The sequence below is a fragment of the Sminthopsis crassicaudata genome, chromosome 3 (genome assembly GCF_048593235.1).
Source record: "Sminthopsis crassicaudata isolate SCR6 chromosome 3, ASM4859323v1, whole genome shotgun sequence".
NCBI classification, from domain to species: domain Eukaryota; kingdom Metazoa; phylum Chordata; class Mammalia; order Dasyuromorphia; family Dasyuridae; genus Sminthopsis; species Sminthopsis crassicaudata.
This window is the reverse complement of record NC_133619.1, coordinates 630,903,244-630,926,742: the sequence shown is the minus strand read 5'-3', so window position 1 is coordinate 630,926,742 and position 23,499 is coordinate 630,903,244. Positions and strand designations below refer to the sequence as shown.

The 23,499-nt window shown below is 39.5% G+C and overlaps 1 protein-coding gene across 1 annotated transcript in view; it reads left to right on the top strand.

Moving 5' to 3' along the window:
* PRDM16 (PR/SET domain 16) overlaps positions 1 to 23,499 on the top strand; it is a 621,205-nt gene that overhangs the window by 505,783 nt on the left and 91,923 nt on the right. The window contains 2 exon segments of the mRNA XM_074306482.1: positions 7,165 to 7,257; positions 7,259 to 7,300. Coding sequence (XP_074162583.1) covers positions 7,165 to 7,257; positions 7,259 to 7,300 — 135 coding nt within the window.

Here is a 23,499-nt window from a genome sequence, read left to right as displayed (position 1 = left end):
ACTTTGTGATGGTGATGCTCTTCTTGTCCCCATTTTTTCCTGTTGGACCAAGTGTAAGATTTCATTAGTATAGTGAATTCCCAGGGAGGAAATTCCCTTTACAAGTGCAGATTTGCATCTACTCTACTATCTTAGTCTCAGAGAATCTCCTTTTTGTGCATTGAAAATGACAGGTCTAGAGCTGGCAACACCTGGATGTTAGAAATAAGTGTTGAAGCTGAGGCTTCCTGGCAAGCAAGATCAGCTCTTTCTACATTACATCATGCTGCTTTTCATACCCATTTTACAGTTGGGAGAACCGAGATTCAGTTCCTTGAGGCCCTTGAAGTCATGTCACTAAGAAGGGTCTGAGAGAGAATTTAAATACGGGTTTTCTGGATCCAAATCCAGAGCTCTGTTCACTCTATGATAGGGTAGAAGCAATTAAAAGTATTTGAGAGAAGAAAGGGGGAAGGGGAGGGAGAGGCGAGAAGAAGAGAGGAGGGGAGAGAAGGGGAGGGGAAGGGGGCATGGGGGAGAGGAGAGAAGGCGAGGGGAGGGAAGGGAGGAAGAAGAGGAGGAAAGGAAGAAGAGATACTATTTTGGGGGGGAAAGGAAAGAATATAAATTGGACTACATGATGTCTGAGATCCTTCTCAATTCAAGAATTCTAAGAATCTAGGATTCCTATGTTTGCAGAGTAATGGGACCAAACTCTGACTTCATTACTTACCATCTTTAGCAAATTGCTTCATTTTTCTGAGACTCAGTTTCCTCATCTATAAAATGGGCATAATAATAGCACCCACCTCCCAGGGTGGTTGTGAGGATCGATTATGTAATTATGTAAACTGCATTTTAAGCATCATAAGATGCTAGTTTTTATTGTTATCATTACAAGTTACTGACTCTCTAGTACTCAAGTTGAACAAAATGACCCTTAAAGTCCCTCCAAGCTCTATGATCCTTTGCCTTCTGGGCATTTTGGTTGCATGTGATTAAGCTAGAATGCTGGGACAGAACCAGCCCCTACTCCTGGGGAAGAAGTGAAAGAAGGAGCCAGATGTGGATCAGAGGAGGCTCAAGCAGCCATCTCATCCTTGACCACCTCCCCAGGGCTCCTTCAGGAGGCAGAGAAAGGCCCAAGTCTCGGCCAGAGTCCCTCAGTAAAGTCCCAGCTGATGCTGAGTATTCACAAGTGGCAGTTTTCAGATTTTTCCCCTCCAGCTCCCACCAGTAACCCCCAGGGCTGCTGTGACTTGGGGTAATGTGTCCCTTTCATCCTGGCAGAGGAACACAGCTTATGTGTGAGCGCATCAGTTCAAGGTGAAACTAAACCACAGGTCTCTCTGTTGATATTTTCGGCTGATTTCCTGCAGTGCCTTAGCCCTGAGCGTAGGAGGGAGGGTGAGTACTGTAAAGAGGTGTCAGCCACAGAGTACAGGGGCCAAGGGACATCTCAGCTGCACAGCTGGTATATTCAGGGCTTGCCTCACTGGAAGGCACTGCCTTCTGCCCCCTCTTCCCCAGCTGTATGAACTTTTGCTCATCACACCCAAACACTGCCATCATTTCCTCATCTACCTAAACTCACCCCACTATCTGTTAATGTGATCACAAATTGAAAAATCATAAAGCCAGAACTAGAAGGAAATTTAGATTCCACCGAGTCCAACACTGTTCTCTGCACAGAGCCACAGAAGTCAAGTGACTTACCCAGGATCACACAGTTAGCAGGTATTTGAATTAGGATTGGAACTCAGATCCTTTTGAAATCACATCAGGTACTCTACCCAACCAAACATGCTGCCTCTAAGAAGATACCCCTTGAACAAATCTCCATAGTATCTAACTTCCCACAATTTCTTTCTTTGGAGACTAAACCTCATCCTTTCTCCAAATCCCACTTTTAAGCTCTAAGTGCTCAAAGAAAGATGAGGTTGAGGGAAATGAGATCACATTTCCCTTGAGAGCAGGGAAATTTGGGAGTCTTTATTTCCCCAGAAACAGGCACTCATAAGGTGTTTAATATATTTTTGTCCATTGCATTGGATTTTCTAAGCCCCTAATATCACTACATGAATGCATGTGTCAGAATCTCTAAAAGAGAATTGGAAGCTCCAGCCTAGAGAGAGGAAGGAAGGGACACTGAAGACTGACACTTGGTTTTGATCATTCGAGTTCACACAATTCAGGATGGGAAAAGATTCCGAGGGTTTCAGTGAGCCCCAGAATGAATATGAATCAACCATCGGACCTGATGATCAAGAATCTTATTCCAAACTTAGGCTACTGTAAGAGTTCAATGATTGGGATCAAGAAGGTTAGAGTCCTACTCTCCATAGCTCTATGCAGACAATGTCTGAATTCTGTATTTGGTTCTGGGTTCTTCAAGGAAGGATGAATGTCACAGAGTGAGGATCTCAAAAAGGAGTGATCATGAAGACGAAAGGCCTTGTATTTAATGTGAAACTGAAGAGAAGGGAAGATTGAGGGTCACATGATAAAGATTGTCAACTATCTGATAACTTGGGCTCACTAGGAGGGAGATTAGACTTTCATGTTTCCTTTTGGCCACAGAGAGAGAGATCAAGTAGGAGTGACGAGTGAGAGGTGCGATGAAATTAGACTTAATGTAAGGAATAGCATCCTTAGGATTATAACTATCTCAAAGTGGAAAGGGCTGCCTCAGGAGCTAATCGAGTCTTCCTCATTTAAGGTCTTCCATTGGATGACCAGTCATTGGATAGAGTACAAGAATGAGTCAAGTAGACATGAGTTCCCGCCCAGCCTCAGATACTTCCTGGCTGAGTGATCTGTTTCCTCATCTCCAAAATTAGAGTAGTAATCACACCTACTTCCTATGGTTGTAAGGATCAAACAAACTGTTCAAACTTTAAAGTAATGTATAAACAAGAGCTATTTCTGTAGTTGTAATTGTTGTTAAGCTAGTCTGCCCTCAGAGCTCTTTTTTGGACTCTTGAGATTCTGGGATTTGGGGAAGAAAGAAGAAAGGTGAGATGAAAGGCGATGAAGACAAAGATTTTAAGTGTGAGGATTTTTCCATGCATGGGTCACTGCTAAAGCAGATTTCCCCCAAGCTCTCCATTTCTCTGGTTTTGGCATCAGGGTGTCTGACTTGTTTGGAAGAAGCCTCCTCCATCCCTCTCTCTTCCCCCCACCCCCACTGTGGCCTATGATTGGCTTCACAGTTATATTGAACACATGCCCCCTCCATCCTGTTCAAATTGAGGTTTCTGCGGTTCCCAGATGTTTCTGCTTTAAGGAAGTGTGTCCTGATCAAAAGGGGGCGAGCCCTGACTCCCTCTGAGCACAGGACACAGAGATCAGAAGTGCTCTTTCTGGGCTGATTGGAATGGTGACCGAGATCCTTCCCAGCCTGATGGATGCTCGCCTCATCTCTGCCCTGCAGAAGGATTGAATCCAGGTGTGATTTCAGCTGGAACTTAAAATGGACATGACGGCTGTCTCCAAATATGGGAAGATATCTGTCATGTAGTGAAGCATTAGGGAAACAATGTGGTGTGGTGGATAGAACAGTGGACTTGGAGTCCAAAACCCCAAGGATCAAATCCCACCTCCCACACACTTCCAAGCTGTGTGATCATGGCCAATATCTCTCTGCTCTCTAGCTTTCTCATCTATAAAATACAGGGAGCGGTTTTATGCAGCCTCAGAAGGCAAAACTAAAACTAGGAAGACAATTTCAGCTCAGGGGAAGGAAGACTCTGCTGTTAGAGCTGTCCAACAGTGCCATGGGCTCATTTCTAGGGTACAGCCCCTTGCCACTGGAAGCAAGCCATAGATGAAGAGTTGGAGGACTTTACAAGTCAAATCCAATCCCTTCCAGCAGAATCCAAATGATATCTTGAGAAAGTTGCCTTAGAAGCGATTCCAGCTTGTATGGGTGGAGGAGTTGGACTGGATGGGTCCTTTCCAGCCCAGAGTCTTAGGATTCCACATCAACAATTATACATCATGTTAGATGGATTAAATGGCCCTGGGTGGAGGAGACATTTCACTAAAAGGTCACTTAGTTTACTCTTCTGCTCTTAAATCAGTGGTTTTCAAAGTGTAACACATGTAGTTGAATGGTCCTTGGGAAGTCAGAGCCATCTTTAGCATTGCTATCATAATTAAGTGATCAATAAATATTTATTAAAGACCTACTGTGTGTCAGATACTATTAAGCTCTAGGGATGCAAATACAAAAGGGAAAAAGTCTTTGGCTCCAAGGAGTTTATAATCCAATGCAGGAAGAAAATACATTTGAAGGGATGGATAAGGAAGGTTACCCAGGGACTTATTGGGAAGGTCAGAAGAGGTGTAAAGTAGCACAGCCAGGTAAGAAATGAAATGTTCTGAGTTAGAAGTCCATGGCTCCACTCTACAGTTAGAAAGACTGAGATATGAATGAGTACCAAGGCTGATGGGTTCATCATCATCATCATTATCATAATGTGTTTTTATTAGTACAATTAATTTTTATTTTACTATTATTATTTAATTTGCTGGTATATGCATATTAATATTAATTAAACAAATTAAAGAAATATTAAGGTATATGAATGGTTAAAATTTATGAGTGCTATTTTTATTATTCTTAATTATTGATTATCAGTGCTATTGTATTTTCCCTGAAATTTCCTCCTTATTACTTTGCCCTGTTAAGGGTCCCTACCCTCAAAATACTTACATTCTTTTTGTTTGGCTGGTTGGCTTTTGCAAAGAAATTAAAGTTAAGTGACTTGCCCAGGGTCACACAGTCAGATCTTCCTGACTGCAAGGACTGGTGCTCTGTCCATTGCACCATCTAGTTGCCTTAAGATATTTACATTCCACAGGAGGTAGAGCCCAACTTTTTGGAAATAGCTTGGAAGGTCTATGAGAATTTGGTTTTGGTGTTCTATTTTCTTCAGTCATTTTAGGGGACTTTAAATGGCTCCTTGAAGGCAAGGATTTTGGATGTCCCAACTACTTATTCAGGTGGTTTAACATTTGTGCAATAATTTCTTCCACGGCCCATGGGGTTGTTCTTTGTATTATTTCTAATTTTGAAATGTCTTGAAGAGAGCTGTTTCCTGACAACTTTATGATGTCTTTGGGATTATATAATCACAAATATAGATCTTATATAAAATGTAATATCGGAAGCCAGAAAGGCTCTTGAGTTCCTACGCTGACTCAGACACTTACTAGCTGTGGTAAGTCACTTAATCACCCCATGACTCAATTTCTTCATCTGTCAAATGAAGGAATTAGATCTGATGGCCATTAAAGTTCTTTCTGGTTGATCTCATCTTCCTTGAGTTCTTGATCAATGACTAAGAGAAGTCCACTACCCTTTTTCCTCCCCTCTCTCTATTAACTTTCTTGCTGTTTCCTAGACTCTCTTCTGAATATTTCTGCTGTGCTTGAGTAAGAAAACTGAGCTAATCGAGGGAGGAAGAGGAGGAAGAAGAGATGTGGGCAATGTGAGCCACCAAGTTGCTCCCAGTGAGAGCTGTGGCTTCTATTTCATGAGACAACAGATCCTATGGAAATCCTACCCTATGAACAGAGAGAGAGAGGCGAGATTTCTGACTCAAATCAGGCAGATTCTCGTAAATGGTGTGGCTCAGAGTTCCGGTTCTTACTCTGGCTGAGTAAGCTAGAACATTGCCTTTCTCCCTGTTCCAGTTCCTTTTGCAGCCTGGTGTGAAAGGCTGAGCCTGGGGTGTCAAACGGTGACTTTCCTGTTTGAAGAAAATAAAAGTAATCACCCTAATGCTTGGTTCTCACACCTTCTCGCCTCAAACTCTTAGAGAGCCACCGAGAAATACCCCCCAGGCTTTGATATGTAGACACCTTTACCTTCAAATCCTTTCCTAAACCTCTAATTGGTCTTTGTGAGATCAGTGTGCTTTCAGAAAATTCTAGCCCAAGGCTCCAATCACTCACAACCATTTTGCTGGGAACTTGAAGTGGTTGTGGTTATTACCCTGTCCTGTACTGTGATCTCAGTTTAGTTGGGGGGAGGAAGAGAAGAATCATCATGGGTTCTTCAGTCTGGTTTCCTCTCTTTCCCACTCAACCCCAAGTCTTAATAATCAAGTCAGATTTCCTATGGTTTTTATTGGATTAATGTGTGAATGACAGGGTTAGATCCAATCTGGGTACCACATTATAGGATAAACTAAGTAGGGGGAAATCATCAATTAATCCTTCAACCTGCCCCCACACTTCCCTTCAATCCCAGACCTTGAGCAATCATTTCCACTGGACTTAATGAATGTGTGAATAGTAGGGCTAGACTGGGCTAGACTGGATAAGGGATTCTTTGGAATCTAGGTACCACATTTTAAGAAAAATATGAATGAACAAAACAACTTATGTTGAAGGGTCTTGTTTTTGTCAGCCTTTGAATGTCCAATACTCAGCACACTACCTGGCACATAGTAAGTGTTTAATAAATGCTTGTGAAGGGAAAATGATGGGATATAATTTTAAATATAAAAATATATGTGTATTCATAATAAATTCTAATTTATTCTTTATTTTAAAAAATGCTTGTGGATCAAATGACTTGAACCCATTTTTATCTTAGAATTAATTAAATGAATTAGAGGATATTAAGGAGAGAGAAAAGAAGAAGATGGGGTGGGGGAAGAATGGTACAATTGCTGCCTTTGGATACTTGGAAGACTATAAAAGAGAATGGGCTTATTATATTTAGCCCCAAAGGGTAGAACTAAAAACCAGGGGTCAAAGTTGCTGATAAAAAGAACAAAATAAAAGAAAAATGAGGTATGATCTCTTGAAAATGAACAATGACAACTGTCTCAGAATGAAACAAGTGATGGTGGGAGGTGAGATGAGAAGGATGGGGGAAAGGCCCTTCAAGCAAAGGCTAGTGATCACCTATTAGAGATATTGTAGAAGGGATTGTTGGTCAATCATGGGTTGGATTCCTTAGCCCGTTGAATTCTGAAATCTGGTGACTGATTATGGTTCATCCTTTGACCTCCTCCACCACTACCACCTCCAACCAAATCACTGGGGTTTCTGCCTTAGAGCAATGTCGTTGATGAGAATTTTGCACACTTTCCTACCTTAGTGGGTCATTGCCTCTAATAATCGTTTATTTTTTCTCCTCTTCCCTCTCTCCCCATCCTACCCCAACAGATTGCAGACGAGCTGGGCAATGAGAAGTTCTGTGTGGAAGCTAACCAGACTGGAAATGGGAACTGGCTGAAGTATATCCGGGTGGCCTGCTCCCCGAGATGACCAGAATCTAGCTGTGTGTCAAATTAATGAGCAGGTAGGCTCATATGGATGAGAAAACCCAGAATAATTCTTTTAAATTTGAATGTGGTGATTTCAATGCACTCTGTGGTAACTAGATTTCATAGTCTATACCTTCTCCTTACCAACCTACGAAGAGATTGCTGTTTGACTGATGGAGATGAAATTAAATGCTTCCAAATTAAAATGTGTTTATTCTAGAGAAGACAAGTTGGTCAAAGTGGTTGGTGTCCTACAACTCAGAATGTTAATGTAAAAAGAGAAATTTGAACTAGATTTTATTAGATGGGCACCTCTAATCTCTAACATTCCCTGTTCTAAGGTTCCTCCCAACTTTGACCTTCCCTGTTCTAAAGACCTTCCTATCTCTGACATTCCATTTGCTAAGAGTACCATGGGTTAACATGGGAGATGTTGGGCTCCTCCTCTCTGGATTGTCTCTGAGAATAGGCTAGATGATCACTTGCCAGATATGTTGCAGTAGGTTCTTTTTCTTCCTTCTTCCTTCCTTCCTTCCTTCCTTCCTTCCTTCCTTCCTTCCTTCCTTCCTTCCTTCCTTCCTTCCTTCCTTCCTTCCTTCCTTCCTTCCTTCCTTCCTTCCTTCCTTCCTTCCTTCCTTCCTTCCTTCCTCCCTCCCTCCCTCCCTCCCTCCCTCCCTCCCTCCCTCCCTCCCTCCCTCCCTCCCTCCCTCCTCTCTCTCTCTCTCTCTCTCTCTCTCTCTCTCTCTCTCTCTCTCTCTCTCTCTCTCTCTCTCTCTCTTTCTTTCTTTCTTTCTTTCTTTCTTTCTTTCTTTCTTTCTTTTTTTTTTGCATTGTAACTTGTATTAAGTGAATGACTCCTGAGATCTATCAAATGCTGCTGTCCTGTGAGTCTGTAACTTCTTTCTCTAATATTCAATATGTAACATTCTGTGCTCTGAGGGACCTTCCAGCTCTTCATCTTGGACCTGATGGATATTGTCTGACTGTTATACCCTTGTGTTCAGAGGTCTGCTGGTAAATGTTTAAGAATTAGCTTTCCAGGGGAAAACATACACAGATACTTTTAACTTTAATATACAATATTAACATTTTCTCCATCACTTTTTTTACAAGTGATAAATCAGGCCTTGATCCAAAGCATCTACCACTTCCAAGGTGTAAATGTTTACATTGAGCATTTAATAATCAAGTCTCAGGAGTCAGTACAAGTTAACTCCAACACAACCCTGCTTGTAGTTCATACATGAGTCTCATCTCTGTAAAAGCAAGAACTATGTTTATCCCACATCTAGAATTCTTTTCGGTGTTCTGGGCATTTCAGGAAGGACACTGAAGGACTGGAGAACATCTAGAAAAAGGCAGTCAGAATAGGGAAGGGCCCCAAGATCATGCTATATAGAAGAATTAGAAAAAAGAACAAGGGATGATTAGCCTGGAGGAGAAAACTGAATTGGGGTGGCACCTGATGGCTCTCTTCAAGGACTTGAAAGGCGAGTGTGTGGAAGAGCATTCAACTTGTTCTGCTGAGTTTGTTTTGAAGGGAAGAGCTAGAATGAATAAAAGGTGAAGAGAGAGGGAGAGAGATTTCAGTTAGAGAAGCACTGAATTAATTAAAACCATCCACAAATGAGATGAGCTGTCCTGGGAGGTACTGGGCTCCCCATCTAGGAGATCTTCAAGGAGGGGCTCGAAGACAAATTTCCTAAAAAGTTTTCTAAAATTGGGCCAATTCCTGGCACACAGTAGGTGCTTAATAAGTACTTGTTGAAGGAATGAATGCAAAAAACCAGGGACGGGAAATGTCTTTGGGTAAATGGTTTCTAAATGGTCATGTTTCACCAAGTTCTCAAGAAAGGGTTGGCTACTCTCCAACAAAGTCATTGCCTTAGAAGGGTTTGAAATGCTTCCAGAGTTTTATATTTCTTCTCTTTAGTAAGGTGCAGAGAGAACCGACTCACAGGAGGTCCAGAACTCTCAGAGGTTCAGTGGACTCTCTGAACAAGCTGCTGAGGGATGGGACTTATTTTGGTTCCATGTTCTGACCCCTTGTGGTAATGAATTGATAGAATCCTTACAACACCATAAATTCAACTCTTAGAGTACAAAATCTCATTCAAAACAAGTGTCCCTGAGAGAAGGGAGTTATTCAAAGCTTTAAGAACTCTCCCATGAACCCTACAAAAATTTTCTATCTCTGTGTCATCTCTGTCTTCGATTCTCTTTATCTCTCGGCCCCTCCTTCTTCTTTACTTATCTGTACTAAAAAGAAAAACAAGGGTAGCTAGATGGTGCAGTGGATAGAACTCTAGAAGTCAGGAGGACCTGCGTTCAAATCCTTCCTCAGACACTTAATACATGATAGCTGTGTGACCCTAGACAAGTCACTTAACCTCCCTAAACATTTTTTTTTTAAACTGGGATGTAAATTGTATGTGGATATATGATTTCACCAAGTGATTTCTACATCTCCTTATCTCCATCTAATCTAATCCTGGCTTTTCATCTTACTAGCTCCATGTTGCCAGAACCTTCACTAGGGTGGAGTGACTAGGATTTTCCCTCCCCCAATAAGGATGAAATAATGTAACTTGTGCATTTGTGCAATGGATTCTTTTTGGCATCATGAGATGTGTTAAATGACTCCTTTTTTTGTGTTTTTTCCCCTTAATTTTTTATGTTTTCATTCAACAAGTATTTATTAAATGATTCATTTCAGGCGCTAAGCAAGGTGCTCAGTATACAGAAATAAATTTTGAGAAATTTGTTTTTTTTTTTTCTTAATACTATTTTATTTTTCCAATTACATATAAAGATGGTTTTCAACATTAATTTTTGTAATGATTTTCCAAATTTTTCATTCTCCCTCCCTTACCTCCCTGATCCTCTACTTAGCAAAAATATTATATATATATATATATATATATATATATATATATATATAAATTCATTAAATATAGGAAATTGTCACTGTAAATAAGACCCACCTCAGGCACTTGTATTAACTCCCCTTCTCAATCAAAGGACTTTATCTTAGTTATTTCTGGCAACATGTAGACCTGCTTCTTTTCTGAGGTGCTAAATTTGCTTGATTTGGTTTTCAAGTCACTGAACTACATTTGAGCCTCAGTTTCCTCATTTTTAAAAATAGCATGAGAATTCTTGGGCTGTCAGGCTCACAGGGTTTCTTCACTGAAGGAGATCACTGAAGGTTAATGGATTAAGAAAATACCTTTTCTGATTCTCTCTATCTCTCCGCAGTCAAGCCAAAAAAAAAAAAAAAAAAAAAAAAAAGTAATTCTTCCAAGTAAAAATCAAACAAAGTGCAAAAAACAGCCATCACCTCCTCCTCAAATCCTCTCCCCTCTCCATGCAAAAATTCTTCCCTAGAACTTTTCAATGAATCTTGTCATGACTAGTTTCAAGTCACATCAATATTCTCCGATTCTCTATTGCATGTACTTCAGGTTTTTAATATTCATAGGTATTCATAGGTTAAATATTTAACAACCAGCTCTCTGAAAATGTGTGACACTTTTTAAAGTTTAGTCTGTATTATCATCATTTTCCCCATCTATTTCTTAAATCTCAATAATCCAACAAAGCAATAAATCAGACCTGATTCGTAGCATTTGCCATTTTTCAAGATGTAAAGGCTCACAATGAAGATTTAACAGTAGTAAAAGACCTTTTAGTTAAAGTTGTTTAGTTAAAGTCTTTAGTTAAAGACCTTAAAGAGCTGGCTTCAGCCCATCCCAGTCAAATATTCTTCCTGAAATTTCTCGATCAGAAATGAGCACAAAATTCCAAATAGTTAATAGTCAATAAAGTTCCAGGCACTTTACTAAGCACTGAGAATATAAATGCAAAAACAAAAAACAAAAAAATAACAAAACAAAACAAATAACAAAAAATCCTGCTCCCCAGAAACTTAAAATCTAATGGGGGAAGACAATACACAGAGAAAATTTCTTATCAGAGGCATGGTGGAGAAGTTAGAAAAGAATTAAAGGAGTGCTATCAAGTGAGAAAGAAGGAGATGGCTTAGGAGTTCATGGTCCTCCCCTCCAATCAGGACAAAGGGATAGTGATGAGGCAGAGGAGCAAGACTGATGAGATTTTAAGAGATGCTAAAAATTTCCTTGATAATAAGCTTCCGGGGACAGCTAGGTGGCGCAGTGGATAGAGCACCAGCCTTGAATTCAGGAGGACCCAAGTTCAAATCTGGTCTCAGACACTTAACACTTCCTAGCTGTGTGACCCTGGGCAAGTCACTTAACCCTCAGCCTCAGGGAGGGGGGGGGGGGGAAGATAATAAGCTTCCTAGGGCAGGGTGAAGAAGTCATGTAATCTAATAAGAGGAAAAATTCAGAAAAAATTCGCTCTTTCTAGTCTGCTTCTGTTAATGCCTCTTATGATCACATTGACACTTCGCCCCCATCCCCCATCCCCTTAGCCATGTCTCACTGTCAACTCATATCTAGTTTATACTCCACTAACACCCTCAGATCTTATTTTATGAACTTTAATCTAGCCATAACTACCCTTATCCTGTATTTATGCCATTGGTTTAACAAAGAAAAAAGAAAACAAGCAGAGAACAGTATTTTATCTCGACAAATTTTTAAAAATTACATTCAGCACAGTATTCTAAATCCATCGAGGTCTTTTTGGATTTTGTCATTCATCACATTAGGTATCTTTACTAGCTTTGTGTCATATGCAAACTTGATAAGTAAATCCCAGATGACTTCATCCCAATTCATTCATAAAGATGGAGACCAGAACAGGACACAGGACAGAATCCTATGGCATGCCAAATAAACAAAGACCAATTAATCTCCATCCTGGAGGCTTGGTCATTCAACCAGCACTGACTCTATCTAAACGTAAGCTATCTTCACTTTCACTTTACAACTTCTTAGTAGTAAAATTTTAAAAAATTAAAACAATTGAAGGTACAATGGCAAGTTTACAGAATTTCAGAGTTAGAAGGAACCTCAATGTTCAACTAAACCAGCTGGATAGAGTCCTGAGTTTGAGTTTGTATCCTACTTATACCACTTTCTCCCCTTGTGATGTTGAACAAATTTGGGATTCAAACCCCATCTGTAAAATGGGAGGATTGGATTAGATGACCACTGACATCCCTCCAAGCTCTAAGTCTAGGATTTTATGAATCTCAGAGGGGGAGAATTAAGTGCTTCAAGTAGTAGAGATATGACTTAAATCCAGGTCCTCGCTGCTCACTCATTTCATTGGTGTCCAAATCTCAGTGGAGTTTTCTTGGCAGAGATACTGGAATGGTTTGTGATTTCATTCTCCAACTCATTTTGCAGATGGGGAAACTGAGACAAAAAGAGATTAGAAAGTGTTTGAGGACATATTTTAATTCAGGGAGATGAATGCAATCCCAGAGCTCTATGCACTATGGCGCCCCCTACTATCCATATCCATGTTGACCCATACTCAAAAAAAGAATCCTCTGCAAATTCCCCAAAGTGCATTATTCAGCCTTTGTGGGAAGATCTCCCATGCAAGCTGACCTTATCCCCTCAGAAGTCCATTACTTTTTGGACAGCTTAGATCTCTAGGGACATTTTCCTGACATCCAGCCTTGTTAGAACTTCTGCCTAATGCAACAAATAGCATTGCTGTGGTTGTTGATGGCTAGCAATTATGTAGCACTTTAAGTTTTGCGTTTATACATTATCTAATTTTATGATTTAGCAGCTAAATTATGTATTGACATTTAAACTAGATTCATTGCAAATCACCCCCAAAATGCATAAGTATTGCAATGATTTTCTGTGTGCGATTATAATGGAAAGACCTTTTACTGCCTTGTTATGACTTGAGATTTCTTCAGGGCAAGGTCTGGGAGATATCTTAAGAATCAGAAGACCATAGATTTAGAGCTGGAAGGGTCTTTAGGAGTTCTTTTTTTAGAGGGGTTTCTCCTCTGTGAATCCCATAGCAGCTGTAGAGAGGCTTTAAAGAACACAAAATCATAGATTTATAAACTGGAAGGGAACTTAGAAGTTATTGCAAATCTTCCCCTTTCCATTTTACAGATTCAGAAACTGAGGCTGATGGTAGGGAAATGACTTTTTAAAAACAGGAAATAATGGCGATTTTGAACTCAAGTCTAGATACAACTACTTAGGTTGTTTGATGACTTTAATGTCAAGAGCAACAAGCTTGGAGTCAGGAAAAATCCGAGTTCAAATCCAACACCAGACAGTTATTAGCCATGTAACCTTGGGCAAATCACTTAACTGCTGTTTGTCTGCAAAAGGGGGATAATCATAGCACTTACCTCCCATGATTATTGTGAGAAACAAATAGAAATGTCAGTGCCTGGCATGTGGAATGGCTCTATACAGATACTAGTTGTTATTATTATTAATATTATTATTATCATTATTATTATTACTGCCTCTTATGATACAGCCCATCCATATTTTCTCTTGCAATATCATTCTTCATCTACCCTATATCCATATGTTCCACATGCTCTCATAGAAGTGGGAAAAGACCTTAAACATTGTCTAGACCAACCTATTCACTTTCCAGAGGAATAACAGGAGTCCTGTACAGGTGAAGAGGCTACCGGTGGTCACATAGCTAACAAGGAGCAAAGCTGGGACTCTTGCCAAGGTCTGAAGGTGCTTAAGTGGCACCAACCACAGAGACGTGAGCTTAATCCCAGTTCCTTCTCACCAGTCCCATTAATTTTGTAAGAACAAGACATTTACTGAAACCAAGAGCTCAGAAAGAGACCTGAGAAGCTCAACAGAGAAAGTCAATTCTGAACCCAAAGTCTTGGAGTCCAAGTTAAGTAGGCAGGAATCCAGGGGAAATCTCAGCATCGGGGAGCTCCAGGGCATCTCTCCAGCCAAACTTGGGGGTTCTTTGGAAGAAGTCACATATCTACACTGTAAGCTGGTGACAGGGTAAAGATCCAAGGGTCAGCTCCCTTTCCCTATGGCTATCATTCAGACGTTTACAATCCTTCACTCCTCGAAGGATATAGTGGTCTCCAGACAAGCTGCTAATGGCCAGACATCACCTGGTGTGTCCCCAGATTATTAGCTGAAGTTATTGGCTCTTTGAACCACATCTTTGGGGACTCCCAGGAGACTTGGCTTCCCTGGTGTTGCTGGCATTAACATGAACAGGAGTTTACTCTTGCTACTCTCTTTACTTCCCTGAGGCTAAATTTCATCTCTCTCTCTCTCTCTCTTCTCTCTCTCTCTCTCTCTCTCTCTCATCTCTCTCAATCTTCTCGAGAGCTCGGTCGCTCTCTCTCGATCTCTCTCTTCTTCTCTCTCTCTCTCTCTCTCTCTCTCTCTCTCTCTCTCTCTCTCTCTCTCTGTGTGTGTGTCTTCTCTCTCTCTCTCTCTCTCTCTCTCTCTCTCTCTCTCTCTCTCTCTCTCTCTCCCCCTCCCTTCCCTCTCTCTCTCTCTCCGTGTCCTCTCTCTCTCTGTGTCTCTCTCTCTTCTCTCTCTTCTCTCTCTTCTCTCTCTCTTCTCTCTCTTCTCTCTCTTCCTCTCTTCTCTCTCTCTCTCTCTGTCTCTCTCTCTGTCTCTCTCTCTGTCTCTCTCTTTCTCTCTCTCCTCTCTCCTCTCTTTTCTCCTCTCTCTCTTCTCTCTCTCTCTCTTTCTCTCTCTCTCTGTCTCTCTCTTCTCTCTCTCTCCTCTCTTTTCTCTCTCTCTCTTTCTCTCTCTCTCTCTTTCTCTCTCTCTCTCTGTCTCTCTCTTTCTCTCTCTCCTCTCTTTTCTCTCTCTCTCTCTCTCTCTCTCTCTCTCTCTCTCTCTCTCTCTCTCTCTCTCTCTACTCTCTCTCTCTCTCTCTCTCTCTCTCTCTCTCTCTCTCTCTCCCAGCACAGGTCTTAATAAATACTTGTTGAATTGATTATTTTGGGAGGGAGGGGGGGCTACTGAAATCGCCACTCCTCTTCATTTCTCTTCATCCTTCCTCTCCCTCCCACTTCTATCATACACTAAAGCCATTCACAACAATAGCCTATGATGGAGGCAAGAGTTCTGCTTCTAAAGTCACAGAATATTGGGTTTGAGAAGTCCAACAGAGAAGGTCAATTGTGAATCCAAAGACTTGGAGTCTAAGTTAAGTAGGCAAGAATCCAAGGGAAATGGTTAAGCTGAGAGAAATCTCAGCATTGGGGAAGCTCCCAGGCATCTCTCCAGCCAAAGTTGGGGCTCTTTAGAAGAAGTTACATATCTCCACTGCAAGTCGGTGACAGGGTAAAGATCCTAGGGACAGCTCCCTTTCCCTATGGCTATCATTCAGACATTTACAATTCTTTCACTCCTCGAAGGATATAGTGGTCTCCAAAGCTAATGGCCAGACATCACCCTGGGACCTTGTGGGACTTTGTAAAGTCACATAACCTCAAAGGACCTCATAGGTTCTTCTCTGTAAAATAAGGAGCTTCAAATGTCCCTTACAGCTCTAATGATTAGGGAAATGATTGGTATCCTTGGTTGGGCATCCTCTTCATTTTTGAAATACTGCTTTCTTACCTCTTCAGCCATCCCTAGTAACCAGAGAAAACAGAAAAACCTATCCAACATACTAACCAAGTGCTACTGTGAATATGTATGTATGTATGTGAGGATATACACACATTATAGAAATATGACGTGTATTATACTATATTAATGCATAACTACATACTACCAAATATACATATACTATATAAATCTGCTCTATATGTCATACTACATATCACATATATAATTGATATAGAAAATCATAGCTAGAGGACATATATACATACTACTACACATACATATACTATATAAACTTGCTCTATGTGTCATACTACAAATACATATATACTGATATAGATATCAAAACTATAGGACATATATAAATCCTACTACAGGTTACTATATAAACCTGCTCTGTATATCATACACATATGGATATATACTAATATAGCTACATTATACATATACATATATTTACTTATCATATATACATATATACTAAATATAGATACCATAACTATAGAACATGTATACATACTACTACATATACTATATAAGCATATGGTATCTATCATGCTTCATATACTAATATAGACATAACAAGATATATTACATATATACTACATACTATACTAAATCTATAGATAATATACAAATCAATAAATAGACATTTATTAATCACCTACCTAGGTACCAGACACTGTGCAAAGCAAGGGGGATACAAAAAGAGGCTCTGTCCTCAAGGAGCTTACTATCTAATAGGGAGACGGCATGCAAACAACATATACAAAGCAAGTTCTAGACAGGATAAATATGAAATAATCAATAAAGAGAAAGTACTGGAATTAAAAGGGGCCTGGGGAATATAAATGTATGTATAAGTATGCTTATATAGCAAAAGGTGCATGTAATATTATTAAAGTTTACATTTACTTTTTATATTTAGATTTATTATATTATTTCTCAGGGCTTCTTAAACTTTTTCCACTTGTGACTCCTTTTCCCCAGATAATTTTTAACATGACCCTGGGTATATAAAAATATGCATACAGGTCAAATTACTCAATACTAAATGATCATTTAATGATTTCCAAATTCAGTTATATGACCCTCTTATGGGATCACAACCCAGAATTTAAGAAGTTTTGTATGATATATTAATTTTAATAATTAATATTATATTAATATTTCTTATCTTTTTGTACATCCTATATGTTTTCATCCCCATAGTACACAGTAGAACATTAGAAAGTTTGCCCCTGAATTACTCTCTATCAAAATGCCCCCACACAAAAAAAACAAAAACAAAAAATCCTCCAACCCATGCTAACATCCATATCTTTTTCTTACACTAAAACTGACTCTTCACATCCTGAATAACTTTACTTCAAAATTCCTTTTACAAATATCATAGTCTTCTAGAATCAGAAGATCCTGTGCTCAAATCCTGTCTCTCGTGTTTAATAGCTATGCACCACTGGGCAAGTCTCTTAAATTTCATGAGCCTCAGTTTCCTTACCTGTAAAATGGGGTGTGTGTGTCAAAAAGTATTTATCTATGTCAAGGACATTTGATAACTAGGTGGTACACTACAGAGAGTGTTATACCTCAAGTCAGGAAAATCTGAATTTCAATCCCAGCCTCCAAACACTTAGTAGCGATGTGAACCCTGCCATAGTCATTTAATCTCTTCCTACCTCAGTTTCCTCATCTGTTAAATGAGGTTAATAATAATGTCTACCACCCAGAATTGTTATAAAGATCAGATAAGATAATATTTGTACAGTGATTAGCACAGGACCTGGCACTCAGTAAGCATTATTATAAATTTGAGTTATACCAATGTAATATGAGATAAGTTCCAGATACAACTCCCCCATTCCTCCCCCCCCAAAAAAGAAAAAAAACTGTAGTCAATGGGACATAAAAATTTTTGGACCACCAAAAGTTTTTTTTAATATAAAACATATATTTGTCATAAATTTCATAATAAAACAGATTTTTAATAGCCTTTCAAGCTCCTACTTCTTAAGTGCTATAAAGATGGGGGCCTTTTGATTAGAAAATCCCTCTTCTTTCCTGACCCACCTCCTGCCTCAGTGTTCATGAAATAGACATCTTCTTTGTCCTGGATGACTCTCCCCTCGATCCTTTCAAAACAAAAAACAAAAAAAACCCCAACCCATCTTAACATCCGCCTCTTTTTCTGCCCTAATATTTGCCCTTTGCATTCTGAATAGCTTCATCTTCAAACTCACCACTGCTTCTTCCAAATCTTCCATCTCTTTCTCAATCAATCTATTTCCTTAAAACAACAACAACTTAAAAGACTGAGATCCATCGATGAGAAGGATCTTTTCTTCTTTCCATCTCACTTCTCATTCTATCCCAATGCAAGCGATACTTGTAGGTCAGCCCAGCTGGCTGAAATGAAAAGAACCAATATTCGGGAGGTCTAAAGACAAAATTGATACCCAAGAGAGCCAGACGAGACGCTTGATCTAGAACACAGGCCTGGCCTCTCCAGGGCCAGTTCGGGATGAAACCTTTTTTCCTGCACCCCCACCCGCTTCCCCTTGGCTGAGCTGGCTGACAGTGTGCAGTTTCGAAGGCGATTGTGTGTCTCTCACTATTGCCAATTCTCATTGGGGTTTTAGAAGCAGAGTCTTTAATTTACCCATTTTTTTTTTCATTTTCACATTGAAAAGGGAAAAAGAAAAAAAAAATCCATCAGGTATTTTATATATACGTTCACTTTGGGGGGGGTGACAAAAAGACCCTTCAGCTACCCCAGATATCCTGCTTCTGCTTCCCCTCATCCTCCCCCCACCGATCCTTTCCTTTTTGGAAAATTCAAGACATTAAGCTTCACCCCTGGGTGGCTCTTTCTCCTGCAATTAGGAGCAAACGAGTTGGTTTGAAAGGTTTCAAGAGACACAGACAGGGTCTGTTCCTGAATTTATTTTAATGTTAAGAAAGAAAACCAAAACTTGGAAATAAGTTGGCCACAGAAGGAGGAAGGGGGGAGGAGAATATATCCTATTCAGTACTTACTCTGTTTTTTTTCTTATTCTTCGTCTTCGCCTTCTTTTTCTTCTCTTTTTGAAATATAGCCCAATAGCTTTTGAAGGTTGGCAGCAAGATGTTAAATGGTCAACGGTGCTTTTTAGATCAGAGTGGAGGCCTACATTGAGAGTCCAGGCCCATCCAGGCCCCTAAGTAGCCATGGTAAAAGTGAACAAAGAAACCCAAATTCTGGGGGCGTTCACAGTGCTTCCCAATCATCATGAGTCTAGCTATGGCAGGCAGGCCTTAAATGTCCCCAAACCCCCTTGAGAGGAAATAAAATCAGCAAAAGTAGTCTGTCCTTGGTTAAAGTCACTGTTTTCTATCCAGAAGAAGGCACACAAATATACCCAGAAAGTACTTTCTGTCTCTCTGTCTCTGTGTTCTTTCTCTGTGTCTCTGTCTATCTGTCTCTGACAATAAATCAAGAAGAACAGAAGAAATGAACACATTCCCCTAGCTAGAGGCAGCTCTGAAGGGGACATGGGCTTTGTGAAGGGACCTTTGGGGCCTAGCCTCTCCCTCACCAACCTTAGGCCCGAGCCCATGCTTGGCCATAGGTCTGGCACACGGGCAGTGCATTTTTAATCCCTTCAGCCCCAGTGCTTTGCAAATTCTTCCTAGGGATTGGCCGCTCTCAGGATGGACATAAAGGACCCCGTCTCCCCAAAGTCGAGGCAGACCAAAGGTTAATCTCTTCCTTTAGGCCCGTTAAGCAAAGACATTTTAATAAAAGATAGCCTTACAATCACCAACCAGCCATTGTGTTGATGAGAGCCAGGGCTGGTTTTTAATCAAAACCTGGTGCCTCCCAGACCAAAATAATTTGCTTTTGATGGAGGGTTTCTTTTCTTCTGGTTTCGTTTCCGCTGTCCTGTGGTGGAGTCTCCGCCTGTGTGTATCTGAGTGTCCAGCCTGTGGATGGGTCCTGGGCTCCATCCACCCATCACACAGACCATTCCATCTCGACTCTGCTCCCCAGGAAAAGTTCCCTCATTTGAGTGTCATTTTTAATTCCCTGCAATTTAAAATTAACCATTCGGCATAAACGTGCCATTTTCCAATGGACGCCTAAAACAATGGATTATTATTTTTCCTTCGAAAGTGACACTAAAATAAACCCCCTGCTCACAATTTCAGCTGCTTTGCAAAATGCCTTTAAAGACGTAATCAGCTCATTTCTCAGAAAGCTCAGGAACCAAACCAAACAAGCCGCTCTTTTTTAGCCTTAAAAATGTTTTCTTCATTTCCTTTCCAAAAACGAGGACCTCTTCTCTCCAAGCTGTGAATGAAACCATGTTGATACAATACCCACTAATTATGTTGATCTGACAGCATCGAGAATTCACTTTCTATGTCATCTAGGCATGTATCTAACATGTATAGATATCATCTGGCTATAAATATTTCACACAGACATCTAGACGCGCACCTATCTCATAGTTTTGTTTAGAGATTACAAAGCAATTCTTAATGTATAATATGTAAATGTTAATGCTTACATGTTTTATATATAATTTGCATCTATTATATATTATTATATGTAATTGAAGGAATTTGTTTGCCAAAAATTCCCCACGTGGATAAAATCACAGATCCCATCAGAATAATTTATATTTGTTTCTAACTATCTATATAAATATGATTGGTAAAAAAATATATATATATATATATGTATGTATCTACATATGTGTATATATATAAAACACATGTAGATATATACATATATATAACATATGTAGATATATACATATATATATATATATAAATGTGCACAAGTCTGCATATATAGAACTTAAAAGCTTGAATTAAATTTAATGTTATATAATATATATTAAATATTTATGCATTATGTATATATATATTTCTATATAGGTATAAATATTTAATATATATGTATAATATATGTTTAATAATATACATACAATGGAGAAAGTTTTTTTTTTTTAACCAATTGTTGCCTATATTCATGAAATCACAAATCTAGCCCCAATTGTCTTTCAATCTATCTCTTGCCTCTGTATACATACATAAGTGTTCGGTAAATTAATGGATAGAAGGAGGGATAGATTGATAAAGTACATTTTTATCTATCTGGCACATGGAAACTTAATAAACATCTGGTGGATGAAATATATTCTATATGTTATTTATCTCAATTGGTCATATTAGATTGTATGAATTACATGTTTATTTAATGATAATTTCTTGCAAAAAGAGATTTAATAACAATTAGGGTAATCTTTCAATAGACTAAAAATTTCAGACATAAAAATATTATGAGATTTAAAGAACATAACTAAAAGGTAGATTATTTTGATATTTAAACACATCCCAAGCTTAACAGACTGATAAACCATAATAATGAAGAACCTAAGCAGAGATCAAATACGAGGGCACTCAGTAGATGTGCAGAGACAGGAAAAGAAAGGCAAGGCAGAAGCAAGATATCCCCCTTCCCCTCTCTGCTGGAAAATTGCATTTTGGTCCTTATTTTTAGCTCGGTGGATTTCACTGGACCTACCTGAAAAGCTAGTCCCTTTTTCAAAAACCCAAACCAATGTGCTTTCCTCCACCAGCACCACAAACTCCACCAGGAGCCCAGGGGCAGCTGAAACAAGCCAGGAGGGGGCCAGTAAAGATTTCAGTCTGAACTCCACGGTGAAGTGGTCTCAGCTACCGAACTGCCTTCCTATCGCCCACTGAGCTATACACTGTGTCACTGTTGTTCTCTGAGCTTGCCGATGCTCGTACTATTTTCATGAAGCAAAACTGAGCTTACGGGATTTTGGCCGGAGGAAGGGTAAACACTGAACAGTACTTCCAAAGAAAGGGAAACAATACTGTTCTTACTGCAGGGCACTGGGGTCATGGATGGAGGTATTTGACCCTGACCTACTGGGTTTGTTGTTCTTCCTATCTCCTTTCTGTGTGGACAACTTAAAAATTGGGAAGTCCCTCAAGGCTCTTGACTGTCAGCCTTGTTAGGGTTTAGTTGTAGGAAAGAAAGAAAAAAAAAAAAAGAAAGACAGACGTACAGATAGACACAGAAAGACAGACATAAAGATAAGATAGACAGACATAGACATAGAGACACAGGTTAGGGACAGAAGCTTACAAAGGCTGAGCCTACACTGAAACAAATGACCAAATGGGTCCACAGCCAGCTACTTTCTGATCAGAGATGGAGCCATTCAACTGCCATGCTCCCTATGTGCCTGTCCTCTTCTGAGAGCAGGCCTCCAGGACCACATTGTGAGACTGAATCCTTGACAAATTCAGGGGCAATTGAATCCAGGAATGCAACTAAGTGGGGGAAAGAAAGAAGAAGAGAGGGAGAGAGAGAGAGAGAGAGAGAGAGAGAGAGAGAGAGAGAGAGAGAGAGAGAGAGAGAGAGAGAGAGAGAGAGAGAGAGAGAAGAAAAGAAAGAAAGGAAAGGAAAAAAAGAAAAGAAAGAAAAGGAAAAGAAAAGGAAAGAAAGAAAACAAAAAGGAAAGAAAGAAAGAAAGAAAGAAAGAAGAAAGAAAGAAAGAAAGAAAGAAAGAAAGAAAGAAAGAAAGAAAGAAAGAAAGAAAGAAAAAGAGACTGTTTAGACAATTTGAGAAATCAACATCCTGATAGAGAAGGCCACTTTTTGTTATTATCAGCTTCTGAGCAGCCTGGGAAACTTAGAAGAGAAAGGAAGGCCCAGAGCTCTTTAGCATGCTGATGAATTTCGGAGAGAATTGTTCATATCAAAAAAAAAAAAAAAAAAAAAAAAGTACAGTGTATTGCTTACTTGTTAACTTGATTTCTAGTTCCCAGCTTTAGCATGGTTTCGACTTGTGAAATTGGAAAAGACATTTTCTTCTGGTGTGAATCTAAAACTTCTAAGGTTCAGCGGCCATGGAAATTGTGGGATCTGCAATACCATTTCTAAACATCTTTCCCAGGAAATTAATTTCATGTTTAAAAAAATACTTAACTAGTGAAAATGAAAAGAAATATATTCCCCTGCAATAACGGCTTTCAACTTTTTTTTTCAATTGAAAAATGAACTTGTTGGAAAATAGTGTTTTAAGAAGGAACTCGGTCACAGTGAACGTGAGCTGGGTAAATCAAACTTGTCTGAGGCTGTAGTTCAGTCTCATATGGAGAATGGTGCCCTTGGTTTAGTTCTGAAGTTGATTTACCTACATTGAAGCCCTTCCTTCTATTGGGGAGAAGAAAACTGGCAGGAACTAGCCAGAGACACAACTCAAAGGATGGTCTGCGTGTGTATATGTCTATTTGAGAGGGAAAGACAGATAAACAGAGAGAGATCGATCCCCTATGTTCAATAAACCCCGCTGGAGTCTCATGGGGAACAATGGAAGGTAGATTCCATATTAAGTCATTTTTGAATTTATTTTTAAAAAGCATAGTATTTTAGAATTAACATTTATTAAACAGCCAGGAAGCTCTGTTGTTAGTTGGTAGTTATTTCCTCCTCACATTTTGATCAAGAGAAAAAATCAAAATTAGATCATCTCTGTCCCAAATACACGGTGTCCCCAAAGTCTTCATGAACTCAAGCTTGAAACCTTACAACAATCTTTGAAACACCCAGTTATATTGATCTACAGTTATCTATAAATGTCCATAATTTTATAGATGTGTATATGTCTAAATGTTTA